This window comes from Lepidochelys olivacea (assembly GCF_965140295.1).
Source record: "Lepidochelys olivacea isolate rLepOli2 genome assembly, chromosome: 25".
Lineage (NCBI taxonomy): Eukaryota > Metazoa > Chordata > Testudines > Cheloniidae > Lepidochelys > Lepidochelys olivacea.
The window spans coordinates 4,496,061-4,510,428 of NC_140435.1; the positions used below are offsets into that span (position 1 = coordinate 4,496,061).

At 58.0% G+C, this 14,368-nt stretch overlaps 1 protein-coding gene across 6 annotated transcripts in view; it reads right to left on the reverse strand.

Annotated features, from left to right (window-relative positions):
- Positions 1-2,339: 2,339 nt before the first annotated feature.
- Positions 2,340-14,368, reverse strand: part of MATK (megakaryocyte-associated tyrosine kinase) — a 31,821-nt gene continuing 19,792 nt past the window's right edge. For 4 of the 6 annotated variants that reach the window (XM_084614344.1, XM_084614347.1, XM_084614342.1 and 1 more), the window contains 10 exons: positions 13,967-14,082; positions 13,027-13,246; positions 11,637-11,730; positions 11,265-11,330; positions 10,686-10,785; positions 5,968-6,052; positions 5,435-5,508; positions 4,739-4,934; positions 3,784-3,870; positions 2,340-3,362 (listed from right to left, as the gene is read on the reverse strand). In XM_084614344.1, the coding sequence (XP_084470470.1) occupies positions 3,180-3,362; positions 3,784-3,870; positions 4,739-4,934; positions 5,435-5,508; positions 5,968-6,052; positions 10,686-10,785; positions 11,265-11,330; positions 11,637-11,730; positions 13,027-13,246; positions 13,967-14,082 (1,221 nt within the window). In that variant the 3' untranslated portion in view covers positions 2,340-3,179. The remainder of the gene's footprint in view (positions 3,363-3,783; positions 3,871-4,738; positions 4,935-5,434; positions 5,509-5,967; positions 6,053-10,685; positions 10,786-11,264; positions 11,331-11,636; positions 11,731-13,026; positions 13,247-13,966; positions 14,083-14,368) is intronic. The other 2 variants (XM_084614345.1, XM_084614346.1) reach the window with 2 other exon arrangements.

The following is a 14,368-nucleotide window of genomic DNA, read 5'->3' on the forward strand; positions in this document are numbered from 1 at the left end:
TGCACGCTAGTGTTAGAGGTTTGTTAGTGTGCACACACACTAGTGTCAGCAGGTGTGTCCATGCTAGCATCAGGTGTGTGTTTGCACACTAGTGTTAGAGGTTTGTTAGTGTGTGCACACACTAGTGTCAGCAGGTGTATGTACATTATTATTATTTGTATTACAGTAGCACCCACTGGCCAGCCAAGGATGGGGCCCCACTGTGCCAAGTGGGACGCAGACAGAGTAATAGATCGTCCTTGCCATGGACTAGCCCAGCCCAACCTGGGGGAAGGGTGTAACCAATGCACAGACAGCAAAGTGAGGGGTGCAAACCTCACTTGGTGCCAGGGTGTGTTAGTTTAACCCTTTTGGTGGGGTTTAGTGCTGTGGGGAGGGCTGGGATTGGCTAACTGGGGAGACCAGGGGCAGGAGCAGGGCCACAGAAGGAGATTGGGATGGGGAGAGGAAGGAGGGAAGGTAGGCAGGAAGCATGCAGGGGGCGGAGGGGGGGGTGAGCCTGGGCGAGAGGGGTCAGAGCCAGCAGCCAGTAAGCAAAGGGGCAAGAATGGCCAGCCAAAGCCACCTGATGCCTGGTCACACCCCATTTGTGGGAGCTGCTGCAGAACCAGCTTCTAGGGCTGCTCCGGTGGGGGTGGGGGCTCCTCCCCGGGATTTCTTTCTTTCCCAGCTCACATGGCTCAGGAGACCGGCACTGTGAACATGGCCATGTTTCCAATGTGTGCACACACGAGTGTTTGCCTGGGCACACGTGTGTAGGAACATGCATGTGTGAGCATGTATATATACATACCATGCATTTTTAAGAACATAAGAATGGCCATACTGGGTCAGACCAAAGGTCCATCTTTGCAAGTGTCCACGTGGTGCGTGCATATATGGGTGTATGTGCCTGTTCCTGTATGTTTGCATGCATATTGGGCTGCATTAGTAGGAGCATTGCCAGCAGACCGAGGGAAGTGATCATTCCCCTCTATTCGGCACTGGTGGGTGAGGCCACACCTGGAGTATTGCATCCAGTTTTAGTCTCCCCACTACAGAAGGGATGTGGACAAATTGGAGAGAGTCCAGCAGAGGGCAACGAAAATGATTAGGGGTCTGGAACACATGACTTATGAGGAGAGGCTGAGGGAACTGGGCTTATTTAGTTTGCAGAAGAGAAGCGGGGGGGGGGGATTTGATAGCAGCCTTCAACTACCTGAAGTGGGGTTCTGAAGAGGATGGAGCTCAGCTGTTCTCAGTGGTGGCAGATGACACAACAAGGAGCAGTGGTCTCACGTTACAGTGGGGGAGGTTTAAGTTGGATATTAGGAAAAACTATTTCACTAGGAGGGTGGTGAAGCACTGGAATGCGTTACCTAGGGAGGTGGTGGAATCTCCTTCCTTAGAGGTTTTTAAGGTCAGGCTTGACAAAGCCCTGGCTGGGATGATTTAGTTGGTGTTGGTCCTGCTTTCATAGAATCATAGACTTTAAGGTCAGAAGGGACCATTCTGATGATCTAGTCTGACCTCCTGCACAACGCAGGTCACGGAATCTCACCCACCAACTCCTGTAACAACCCCCTAACTTATGTCTGAGCTACTGAAGTCCTCAACTCGTGGTTTAAAGACTTCAAGGTGCAGAGACTCCTCCAGCAAGTGACCCGTGCCCCACGCTGCAGAGGAAGGCTTTGAGCAGGGGGTTAGACTAGATGACCTCCTAAGGTCTCTTCCAACCCCAATCTTCTATGATTCTATTACGAGGGTGTATCCATGTGGCTTGGTGTGTGCTGCTGTGTATGTACGTTAGGTGTGGATATGTGCCCACTGCCTGCACTTGTGTGTGTGTGTGTGGGAGGGGCGGTTGCGACAGCATCTCAAGCAAAGAATCCACGTTCCTCACGGGCTCATCCAAATGACTGTTGCAGCGTGGGCTGGCCTTTGCCCCACCTGCAACTACTTGGCTGCCATCCAGGTGTCGGGTCTGGGATCAGGCGACACCCTACAGGCCAACTGGCAGCTCGGTGAGGGCGAGCCATGCCTAGCTGGAGCTGCCTGCAGCGAGAGGCAGAAGCCTAAAGAGGAACAGGCTGGAGGGAACACCAGGCAGCAAGGGCTGAGACACTTGACTTACAAGAGTCTGGCTGAAGACCTCCACAAAGGGAAACTGGGGCAAAGGCTGGGCCTGACACCCAATCAGGCATCCCTTGTTACAGCAATGCCTTTAGCCATGAAGCTGCTGAGCTATTTTGGCTGAAGCCATGTTGGTGAATTTTGCCAAATCCCAGCTGGTCCTGGTGAATGACGCACACGCCAGGCTGAGGACAGTGGAACTCTCTTCATTTTGTGCTGCGGCCACATTTTCAATCACTAAAACACGAGGGAAACACTTGGAAATAAACTCAGGAGAGCTGAGTCCAGGGGCCAAGAGCTGGGGAGCAGCACTTCCTCTCCCCCACCCTTCCCTCGCCCCAGCCCCAGCCCCATCCCTGGGCCCTGGAGACGGCCTGGCTACGCTGAAGAAACGCTGAACCTTTCTCAGACAGGCAGTGGGCCACTTGCACTGATTGAAGAGGTTAGCATGGGATGGAGACACCCAGGAGTGTCCAGGGCTCACGTGCTCGAGCACCCAGGAGGGTGCTGCTGGCTCCGCGCAATGGGACGCACTCCTCCAAGCCGTCCCTGAGCTGTGGTTAGTGGTGAGTGGACAGGGGGCATGTGGTCACCAGACTGTGATCCATGGGGCCATCTGACCAGACTCATCCTGAACAAATCAGAAACCTGCCAGGTATGGTTCAGAACGAGCACCAGCGACATGTACCCACGAGGCACCCAATGCCAGTCTAGTCCCAGCCAGTACACGCTCTCTGAGAGCTGTGCTTGTGGCAGGGACATGCTAAGGCTGCCAGGGTAAATACGGCCCCTTGGAACCAGTCTCTCAGCCTGGTGCAGGCACACAGAGTCGGAGGAGGAGAAGGTCAGGTCCCATCCCCATCTTTACTGCCTGGCAAGGCAGCACAGACCCAGTGCAGCAGCAGGACCAGCCCTGGCAGCTCTGTGCTGCGGCGTGTTTCCGGTCCCAGGTGTGGTGCCCTGGTGTGTCAGGCAGGGGTGACCCAGGCCAAGAACCCCCAGAAGAGTCTGCATGGAGCCTGCCAGCCCCTGCGCTGTTTCAGCCCTGGAAGCAGGAGCCCCCAGGGCTAACTGTCCCCTATGTGCTTCAGCTCCTTCTGCAGCTTCTCGGTGAGCTTCTTGAAGGAAGGCCGCTTCCCCGGCTCTATCTCCCAGCAGGTCTTCATCAGAGTGTAGAGGGAGGGTGGGCATTCCTCAGGGGCCTCCATCCGGTACCCCTTCTCCACCATCTCCGTCACTTCCTTCAGAGTCTTGTGGGGAGAGAGAGAGAGACCTGCTGTGAGATCCCCGGCTCCCTTTCTGCATGCATCCTGGGGCCTTTCTGCAGAGTAACGCCATGATCCACCCCATCACCACCCAGGGCAGTGCTAAATCCTGCCCACCTCTGTCTGTGTGCTCTCACTCACCCTCGAGCCCCCATCTCCCCCTGTGACACAGACACTCCTGCTGCACTGCTGCTCCCCATGATTTCCATGCCCCACGGAACAGCTGCTCTCCAGGGCGCTGGATGGACATGGGGATGGGCATGGAGGCTCCCATGCTTCCCCCACGCTCAGGCGCTTGGCATTAGCAAGACCTGAGAAATCTGGTTTAACTGGAGCCTTGTGCCATCCAGGCCTTAGCCCAGGGGTGGCAGGAGTCAGCCAACCCCTCCCCATGGGGAGCACTCACCATCTTGGAGTAGGGCGCCCGGCCGTAGGAGAACACTTCCCACAGGAGGATCCCATAGCTCCAGACGTCCGACTTGGCCGAGAATTTCTGCAGGGAATGTGAGGAAGGTGACGCTGCCGCAGGCAGTCGCAAAGCCACGCAGGGCTGGTGGCAGGAGCTGTATCCCACCCGGTGAACGGCCCAGCCCCATTTCTGGGTGCTCCCGGGAGCGTGGCAAGGCCACGCACTGGGGGATGGGCCCTTTGCAGAGAATTGAGCATTGGCCTGCTAAACCCAGGGTTGTGAGTTCAATCCTTGAGGGGGCCATTTAGGGATCTGGGGCAAAAATTGGGGATTGGTCCTGCTTTGAGCAGGGGTTGGACTAGATGACCTCCTGAGGTCCCTTCCAACCCTGATCTTCTAGGATTCTATGAATCCCCTCAGCCCTGTCTCTAGTGTAACTGGATCTGGGTCTGTAACCAGATGTGACACAGCTGGCTCCACACAGGGCTGTGCCCATGCACGTGGCTGTTGCAGGGCTCATCCCCACGGCACCCCAGTGGGGGTTGCTCTGCCAGAGGTTTGTAACTGGTTTGGCAGCTCCGCCTTGCTCCCTGTTCTCTGTGCACTAGCAATCCCAGGATGCATTGCCACGCTGGTGCCACTCTACGCATGTGTCCCTGGGCACTTCGCGCCCTGCTGAGGCACAAAGGGACAGCGGCCTGGAATGTCGGATTCTCCCAGAATGCACTGAGACGAACCCAGCGAGGCAGCATCGGGGACGCTCAGACACAGGGAGATGCGTGGCTGGGTTGGGAGACAGGCAGCTGCGCGGGCATGTTGCTGTACCAGGGTCAGATGCGGGCGTCACGGCCTGTGACAAATCTCACTTGGCCAAGATGATGTGAAGGGCAGGAGCCCTGTGGAAGGCTGGGCTGGGCTGGGTGGCCCTGCCAGTTCCCTCCCCCTCACTCACATTGTGTTTCAGGGCCTCCGGAGCTGTCCACTTGACTGGCAGCTTGGTGGCGTCTGTGCCTTTCGGGTCCACCTTGGCCAAGCCGAAGTCACTCACTTTGGCCACGTTCTCCTCTGAGATCAGGATGTTGCGGGCGGCAAGGTCCCTGTGCACCAACTTCTTGGACTCCAGGTAGTCCATCCCCTGGGCGACGTCCCTGCACGGCATGGGCAGCCAAAACCAAGGTGCACGGGGAGAGAAGAGATCATCCATATTCAGTGCCCACCTCCACACCTCTCAGCCACAGACGTGCACTTAGCCCCTCACTAAAGAGGACAAATGTTTGCTGCAGCCTGCCTGGGCATGCCATCTCTGCGCAGCCTGAATCAGAGCATAACCTAACCCCAGCCTCTGACCTGTGCAGGGCAGGGGACTGGGACTCAGGATTCCTGGATCCTGGTCCCAGCTCCACCACTGACTCACTGCGTGGCCCTGGGCAAATCACTTTCCCTTTGTGACGTGGGGACAATGGCTGGGGCCTGCCTCCCAAGGGGAGCGAAATGTGAAGCGCTTTAGATCCTTTAGGGGACAGAGGGGATGGAAAGGGGCCACCTGTGATGAGGGTGGCCTTAGACAAGGCTTGTCCTGACTGCAAGGACAGAATTATCCCCTGCTGGGAGCATCCAGGTCACAGTGCAGGAAAGGTGCAGGACTCACAGGGAAAACTGGATGAGCTGCTTGGGCTGGAGGACTGATCTGCCCCGTGTCCTCAGGAAGTTGACCAGGTTCCCCTGCCAGAGGAGAGAGAAACACTTATCAGAACCCAAGGGCTGCTGGAGCTGTCACCTCTTGCATTAGCCCCAAGGAATGCACGGCCAGCCCCGATGACAGGAGCCCTCTGGCCCGCCAGCCAGGCTAGCGCCGTCTGCCACCCATGCCTCCTCCCTGATCCCACCTGCAGGACTAGCTGGAAGAACGGTCTCCATGGCCCAGTCGGTCCCTGGCCTCTCAGCAGGGGTTGGGTTTGCAACGGGGCCTATTCCCTGCAAGCCGTCCTGGGACCCGCCATCTTCCCCCAGAGGGTTTCCAGTCACTGCTGAACCAGGCCAGATCTGACCCTGCGGCCTAGCCGTGAATGGCTCAACAGACCAGGCCCCAGCCCGAGTGCCCGGGGGAGGGCGTCTCTGGTGGAAAGGGCTGGTCGGGGGCCCTGGTTTGCTCTGATGCAGCAGAGCCTGCGATGCTCTCACCTTGCTCATGAACTCCATGACGATGTAGAGGCCGTTGTGCAGGATCACGCCCAGCAGCAGCACCAGGTTTTTGTGATGGACCTTCCTGGAGGAGGGAATGGCCACATCAAGGGCCGGGCCAGAGGGGTGGGCTCTAACTACACGTGGCACCCACACTGAGAGAGCACCTGGCCTGTGAGGGAGAGGGACACAGGGAAACACCCCCCCACACACACACACAGCCCCTGGCCTGCAAGGGAGGGGGGCCTGGGGAATACACACACACACAGAGCCCCTCCTGCGAGGGAGAGGGACACAGGGAAACCCCCCCTTCCCCCCCCCACAGCCCCTGGCCTGCAAGGGAGAGGGGCATGGGGAAGACATGTGTACACACACAAACACACACCCAGCCCCTGTCCTGTGAGGGAGAGGGACACAGGGAAACACCCACCCACCCACACACACACAGCCCCTGGCCTGCAAGGGAGGGGGGCCTGGGGAATACACACACACACAGAGCCCCTCCTGCGAGGGAGGTGGACACAGGGAACGCACATGTGTACACACACAAACACACACCCAGCCCCTGGCCTGCGAGGGAGGGGGGCCTGGGGAATACACACACACACAGAGCCCCTCCTGCGAGGGAGGTGGACACAGGGAACGCACATGTGTACACACACAAACACACACCCAGCCCCTGGCCTGCGAGGGAGGGGGACACAGGAACACATGTAACCCACACACTCCGAGTGTGGGGTTCTGTCCCATCCAGTGGCACAGGGACCACTTAGAGAGAGAGGTAAAATGAGGCTGCTATATACCCTTAGCTAACAGCCGGGTGGCTGTCAGCTTGTGCAGTTGAGGCTCATATACTAAGCTCCAGAGGTCCCCGGTTCGATCCTGCCGACCGGGGCTGTCAGCATTACACACACAAATCAAAAGCTGAGCTGCTGGAGCCTTATTCCGCACTGCGGGCGAACTTTGCAGCTCACAGGGCCCTGGCTGCAGCCCTTGTTCTTTGTGGGGTGAGTATTTTTCAGGCTCAAGGTGTCGTTAAAGGGAACCCACACGCAGTTGTTAAGTCAGAAGACACCAGGCCCAGCAAACCTCCCAGATGTCTCTTCCTAGTTAGGGATAACCCTGTCACTGTCCTGCACACAAAGGTAGGAAAGGCGACGCGGCGTTCCCCTGACTAACTGCTGAACTCTCAACACCGGGCCAGCTCTGGGTTCTTAAAGGGCCCAGACATTCTGCCAAGCGGTGCATCTTGCAGGGGAAGCCACACAAGCTGCTAATGCTTGTGGGGGGGCCCCACTTGGGCGAAGCTGCCTGGCACTGGGGATACCTGAACCCCTTGTCCCAGCCATCAGAGCCCTCCCCAATTTACCCACCCCCATTGTTGTCGTGCAAGCTCACCTGTCTGCTCTGCCAGCATTGGGAGGGGGACACAGGCTCCATCGCCCGGCTCCCCAGCGCGCACCCTGGGCCTTCCCTCTCACAGGGGGACAAGCTGCCAGCCGAAACCTGCAAAGCCACCACTTCCCCTCCTCCAACCCACTCTGCTGTGGCCCCTGCAGGCCACCCCCCCCAACTGCTCTGCTGCTCCTACCAGCTTGGCAGTGGGCACATAGCTAATCTGTAGGGAAAGACCCTGTTTGTTCTATTACCCCCCAGCCCCCACCCCCACGTGGAGAACTTGTCGGCAGGTCCCACCATAGCTCCCTGCTGCTCTCATCCCCCTGCTAGGGCTTGTCTCTTACACTCAGAGCTCTTCCTACAGTAGGGTTGCCAACTTTCTAATCACACAAAACCGAACACCCTGCCCTGCCCCTTCTCTGAGGCCCTGCCCATGCCCCGCCCCTACTCTGGGGGTCCGCCCCCACTCACTCCATCCCCCCCCCCCCCCCCCGGTCGCTCACTCTTCCTCACCCTCACTCACTTTCACCAGGCTAGGGCAGGGGGTTGGGCTGTGGGAGGGGATACGGGCTCTGGGCTGGGACTGGGGATGAGGGGTTTGGGGTGCAGGAAGTGGCTCTGGGCTGGGCCAGGGAGTTGGGATCCAGGGATGGTGGTGCGGTGTCCCGGAGGCACTTACCACGGCTCCGAGGAAGCAGCCGTCAGGTCCCTGCAGCCTTCAGGTGCATGGGCAGTCAGACGCCTCTGCACAGTGCCCTTGGCCTTCCCAGCCAATGAGAGCTGTGGAGCTGATACGCGGGGTGGGGGCAGCGCGCAGCACAGAGCCTCCCTGATTACCCCAGCACACAGGGGCTACAAGAACCTGGTGGCTGCTTGTGAGAGCAGCGTGGAGCCAGGGCAGGTAGGAAGCCTGCCTTAGCCCTGGGCCCCCGCTGTGCTGCTGACCGGGCTTTTAACAGCTCAGTCGGTGGTGCCGACTGGAGCCACCAGGGTCCCTTTTCGACCCGGCATTCTGGTCGAAAACCAGACACCTGGGAACCCTAATCCTACAGTCACAGATCTTACGGCCAGAAGGGACCGTAGAGCACAGACCTGAGAGCCTCACCCAGTGAGTCCTGCATCCAGCCCACAACTTGTGGTTGAGCTAGAGTAGGTCTTCTAGAAAGACACATCCAGTCTTGATTTAAAGACTGCAGGAGGTGGAGAGTCTGCCGCATCCTTGGCAAGTTATTCCAATGCTTCGCTAACCCCACTGTGCTAAGAGGATGCCTTATTGCTAGTCTGAATTTGTCTAGCAAGCTTTCTCTTCAGGGCAGAGGCTGTCCCTCACTACATGTTTGTCCAGTGCCCTCATCAGGGGGCTCTGGCTGGCTGGAGGCCACCACAGTATAATGCTAAAAAGGAGTCCGAATAATAAATGATTAATATTGAAACGGGTAGTGATCAATGGCTCCATGTCTAGTTGGCAGCCGGTGTCAAGTGGAGTGCCCCAAGGGTCGGTCCTGGGGCCGGTTTTGTTCAATATCTTCATAAATGATCTGGAGGATGGTGTGGATTGCACTCTCAGCAAATTTGCAGATGATACTAAACTGGGAGGAGTGGTAGATACGCTGGAGGGCAGGGATAGGATACAGAGGGACCTAGACAAATTGGAGGATTGGGCCAAAAGAAATCTGATGAGGTTCAATAAGGATAAGTGCAGGGTCCTGCACTTAGGACGGAAGAACCCAACGCACCGCTACAGACTAGGGACCGGTTTCAGAGTAACAGCCGTGTTAGTCTGTATTCGCAAAAAGAAAAGGAGTACTTGTGGCACTAGGGACCGAATGGCTAGGCAGCAGTTCTGCAGAAAAGGACCTAGGGGTGACAGTGGACGAGAAGCTGGATATGAGTCAGCAGTGTGCCCTTGTTGCCAAGAAGGCCAATGGCATTTTGGGATGTATAAGTAGGGGCATAGCGAGCAGATCGAGGGACGTGATCGTCCCCCTCTATTCGACATTGGTGAGGCCTCATCTGGAGTACTGTGTCCAGTTTTGGGCCCCACACTACAAGAAGGATGTGGAAAAATTGGAAAGAGTCCAGCGGAGGGCAACAAAAATGTTTAGGGGACTGGAACACATGACTTATGAGGAGAGGCTGAGGGAACTGGGATTGTTTAGTCTGCAGAAGAGAAGAATGAGGGGGGATTTGACAGCTGCTTTCAACTACCTGAAAGGGGGTTCCAAAGAGGATGCATCTAGACTGTTCTCAGTGGTAGCTGATGACAGAACAAGGAGTAATGGTCTCAAGTTGCAGTGGGGGAGGTTTAGGTTGGATATTAGGAAAAACTTTTTCACTAGAAGGGTGGTGAAACACTGGAATGTGTTACCTAGGGAGGTGGTGGAATCTCCTTCCTTAGATATTTTTAAGGTCAGGCTTGACAAAGCCCTGGCTGGGATGATTTAGTTGGGGATTGGTCCTGCTTTGAGCAGGGGGTTGGACTAGATGACCTCCTGAGATCCCTTCCAACCCTGATATTCTATGATTCTATGATTAGTAATTATTACTGAGGTTCATTATGAAAACACACAATCTCTCTCACAAACACACACAGCTCCCAGTCTCTCAGAGGAACGCCAGCTCTTCACTAGGCATGTTTGCTGGTCTAGCTACACCCTTGTGCTAGCCCAGTGGTTCTCAACCAGGGGTACACGTACCCCTGGGGGTACACAGAGGTCTTCCAGGAGGCAGTGTCAACTCATCTAGATCAGTGTTTCTCAACCTGAGCATCAGGACCCACAGCGGGTCATGGGACAGCTTTAGGGGGGTTGCAAGTGAAGGCAAGCGTTAGGGCTTGGCCAACAGGGCAGTTGCCTGGGGCCTCACATCACAGGGGGCCCTATGAAGCTAAGTTACATGCTTCAGCCCTGGGAGGTGGGGGGCTCGGGCCTCAGGCTCCGGAAAGGGGTACAGTAGTCTGGGAATGTTGAGAGCCATGGTGCTAGACCAGCAAAGCGCGCCTAGTGCAGATGCCACTCACGCTGGCCAAACCACGCTTTCACCAGCGTAGCTTATTCCAGTCCCCGGTTAGATAAGCTCTCCTGGTACAGCGGCTTAGCCCAGGGGCTCAGAGATCACACCCTGAGCAACACGGCTTTACCAGCACAAGTCTGTCCTGTCGGCCTGTTCTCCGTCTCCCGCACACACGCTCCAGCAAAATCCCTGCATGCTCAGTCATACCCTGCAGGCTGCCCGTGCCCCTGCTCCCTGCCCGCGGGGGAATCCTGCAGACCTCTGGGGGCAGGGTAGGGAGCACCTGCCCAGCCTCCTGGCTCACTTACGTCATGGCAGCGGTCTCAGCGAGAAAGGCCTGGGCGGTGACGTCGCACCTGATGTTCTTCACGGCCACTTTCTGCCCCAGATACTCTGCCTGCAGGACGGCTGTGGGGTGGGGAGAGAGGGTGGTCAGGTGCCAAGAGGGCGGCCCCACCCCGGCAAGGGGGAAACAGAAGCAGGGTCTGGGGCAGGGAGGGCCCATCCACATCTGGAAGAGGTGAAGGGAAAGAGGTTGGGGTGTGACTCCAAGGGCGAGTCCAGCCTGGGAGTGAGCCGGGGGTGGGTGGGGGGGGGGCATCATGGGGTGGCTCCTAGGGGCCTGGTTTGCATGTCCCCATGACAACTATCTGCCCCGTCCATCCCAGCCACGAGGCCAAGGCCGAGCAGACCCTCCCTGCTTTGCCACCCATGGCTCCCACAGGGCATGCTGATGGGAGCAAGGGGGTGTGCCTGGCACTGCCCGGCTGGCCCCTCTCTGGACTCAGCCTCCAGCCTGCTCCCCAGAGCTCTTTCCATGCACTGGTGGGCAGGGCCTCATGCCATCTCAGGATCCACCCACTCCCTGGACCGACCCAAGCGCTCACCTCCAAATTCTCCTTCCCCAATCTTGTCTCCCAGTTTGAGGTGCTGCAGTTTCAGTAACCAGCCGGCTGCATGCGAGAGGAGACTGGCTGGTTACAAGTCGCAGGGCTGGGTCTTCCCCCCAAGTGTCGAGCCTGACCCCCATTGAGCTGCCGAAGCCCCTCCGTGAGTTGAGTGCGAGTTTCATACCCCATAAGCTCCACTCAGCTCAGCCCTGGCAATAGGATTCCTTGGCCCGAGCTCCCAGCTCTGTCGCTCGAGAACGTTGGACCCTGGGGATTTTACCTTCCCCCCCAAAGTCCCGGCCACTTGCCCTAGTGTCCCCATCCCCTTTCATCCCCCACCCCTGCAGTTTGCAGACAGATTCTTCATACCCTTGGCCAGCTCCTCCTCAGCAGACTTCATCCCGGGCTTTGGTTTCGGTTTTACCAGCTTGGTACAGATGGCTCCCTGGTCATTCATATAGTGCTGCAGACAGACAGACAGAGTTATTTAGGCTCACAGCTGCTGCCCAGTAAGTCCGCTGCACCCTACATCACAGAGCCCGGGTGCAGCCCTTCCCAGGGTGCTTCTGCCACTGGGAGCAGCTGCTGAGACCCGCCAGATTGAGCAGGACTGGCAGCCCAGCGGGTCCCACACCACCCTAGCATTGTGCCACCCTCCCCACTCTGCAATGAAGCTGGAGGGCTTCTTGTGCCGGAGTCGGAGGAGAGGGTGTCTGGGCTGCTCCCTCCCATTTCCTGCAGGGGGCGCTGTTGAGACTCTGTGTGCGTGTGTGCACTCGCAGCAGACCCCAGTGATGGTGAAAGGGAGCAGGGACAAGCTCATCACAAAGTGACCGTTAGGGGGTTCTCTAACAGCCAGGACAGCTCCTCTCCTAGCCCCCCACCCCCACCCCCGGGAATGCGCTGCCACCCTCTCAGCCCCAGAAGCAATTGCCAAGTCACTACCAAGTCCTCGAACCCAGAGCAGGAAGAATGGCCTGGCCAACAGGGCCTTGGCCAGGGGTGCAGGAGACCGGGGTTTGATTCCTGGCTTAGCCACTGGTGCGCTTGGGCAAGTCACTGAATCTGCCCTGTGCCCATCTATCAATGGAGATATGCTCCCTGCCACCTGGTGGGACTGGGCATAGGCAATGGGAACCCCTCCCCCTCTGAGCTCCATCTCCTGGGAGGGCTCAGGATTGGCACAAGGGACTCCTGAGGGATATTTCCAGCTCTTGGAGGGAGTTAGGACTCCTGGGTTCTATTCCCAGCTCTGTGGCTGAGTCACTGTGCAACCAGAAGTAGGGCAGTTCCCTGTCTCTGTGCCTCAGTTTCTCTGCCTGTTAGGTGGGGATAAAAATACGTCCCTGCTTCCCAGGGCAGGGTTTATTCCCCAAATTTGGGAGTCAGCAGCGCTGGGCTGGGAGGCGATGCAGAAGGCCAGAGGGTGACTATTAGAAATAGCTGACTCCACTTCCTTCCGCAGGGTTTCAGCAGCGGCTCTATATTTAGATCATGCGGTTTTAGCCGCTGCTTTATGCGAGTGGATCACTCAGGGCTGACAGAGCCGTACAGAGAAGATGGGGAGGGGCAGCCGCCTGTCTATCCAGCCACCTTCCTGTCTAGGTTCTTATGCAGCCCAGGAGCCCGGGTGCTGTTGGGCCTGATGCTTTTGCTCTGGTTCATTTTTTTGCCTAGTGGAGCCCCCTATTGACTCCAGGGAGCTGTGCCTGCCCAGTTGCCACGGGGGGCTGGGACCCTGGGTAGGTGTCCTGCTGACCTCAATCATGTCAATGAGGTTGTAGAAGCAGACAGAGGCGTCGATGCTCAGACAGTTCTCCTGGTAGATGACGCGGTAGTGGATGACCTCCTTGCCGAAGCTGACGCACAGCACGTAGTCCCCGGGGTGCCGGATGGACTCCCGCACCAGGAAGAGCCCGTCCTCAGGGGGCTGGAGTGCCTGCACGGCCTCCACACCAGAGATCTTCCCGTGGAACCAGCTGGGGGGCAAGGAGGAAAGGAACCACGCTGCACACACTTGGGAACCAGCCCCAGCTCCACACAGCTCTCCCCACATGAGCAGTGTGGCGGAGATCCCCCGCCCCTCCTGAGTTCCCTCCCATCCCAGGGAGTGTGGGGAGGGGGCGTGGGGTGAGCTGCTCCTGCACTACATCCAGCCAACCTCCCCGCCCCCCCCTCCGAGTGCCACACTGGAGACCAGCAGCCCCGGAGAAGGTCACTGCCCAGCTGGCCCCTCTCCTAACCAGAGCAGGGCCAACCCCTGCTCACTCCAGTCTGGTTGGGGGGCACTCCAGGGGAGGGCCACATAGCCAGACATCCAGCCTGTGGCTAGATCCGATCCTTGATACTTTAGGGGAAGGGCAAAAAGCACCCACAATGCACCTGGCCAACCCCTCACAGCTGACTATAGAGCAGGGAATATCCCCTTCCTGACCCCTGCAGTGACCAGCACATGGCCTGAAGCCTGAGATTCGAGCTACCCCTGCGTCAGCCAATAGAGCTGTAAAATAACCTGGTCTCTCCACTTCCTAGACGTGACCTGAGCCATGGCAAGGCCCGCGGCCCGGGCATGACGTTAACTCCCAGGTGCTCAAACTAGCTGATCCCAGCCAGAAGTGGGACAGAAATCGGTCTCCTTCACAACGCAAGCGCACCCCATGCCACAATGCTGGCGCCTTCAAGCACTCGGCTGTACTCACGGCATCAGGCTGAGCTTGGGGTCAACGCGGATGGCTTCGCGCTCCCGCACTGAGCTGGCTGAGAGCAGCCCCTCCTCGCCGGTGTCGTTGTGTTTCGCTCGGTACCAGCCTTTCTGCTGAAGGGGAACATGGTGGGATCTCGATGCCATTGGCACTTTGTGGGGAGGGGTCTTACTTCTCGGTGGAAGGGGCCAACTCCACGAGCCCACCCCCAGCTCTCCTTGCCCCACGACTCCCTCCACTGGCAGGTTCTCATTGCTGCTGTGATGGGGTGGGGGGGACAAGGTGGGAAGGGAGCGGGGGGGGAGGGGCGAGGTCAGGTGGGGGTGGGACGGTGGGGAGAGACAAGGTGGGATCCTGCCATCCTAGGGTAAATCAGAGTCTGACCCTCCTGGCTCTATG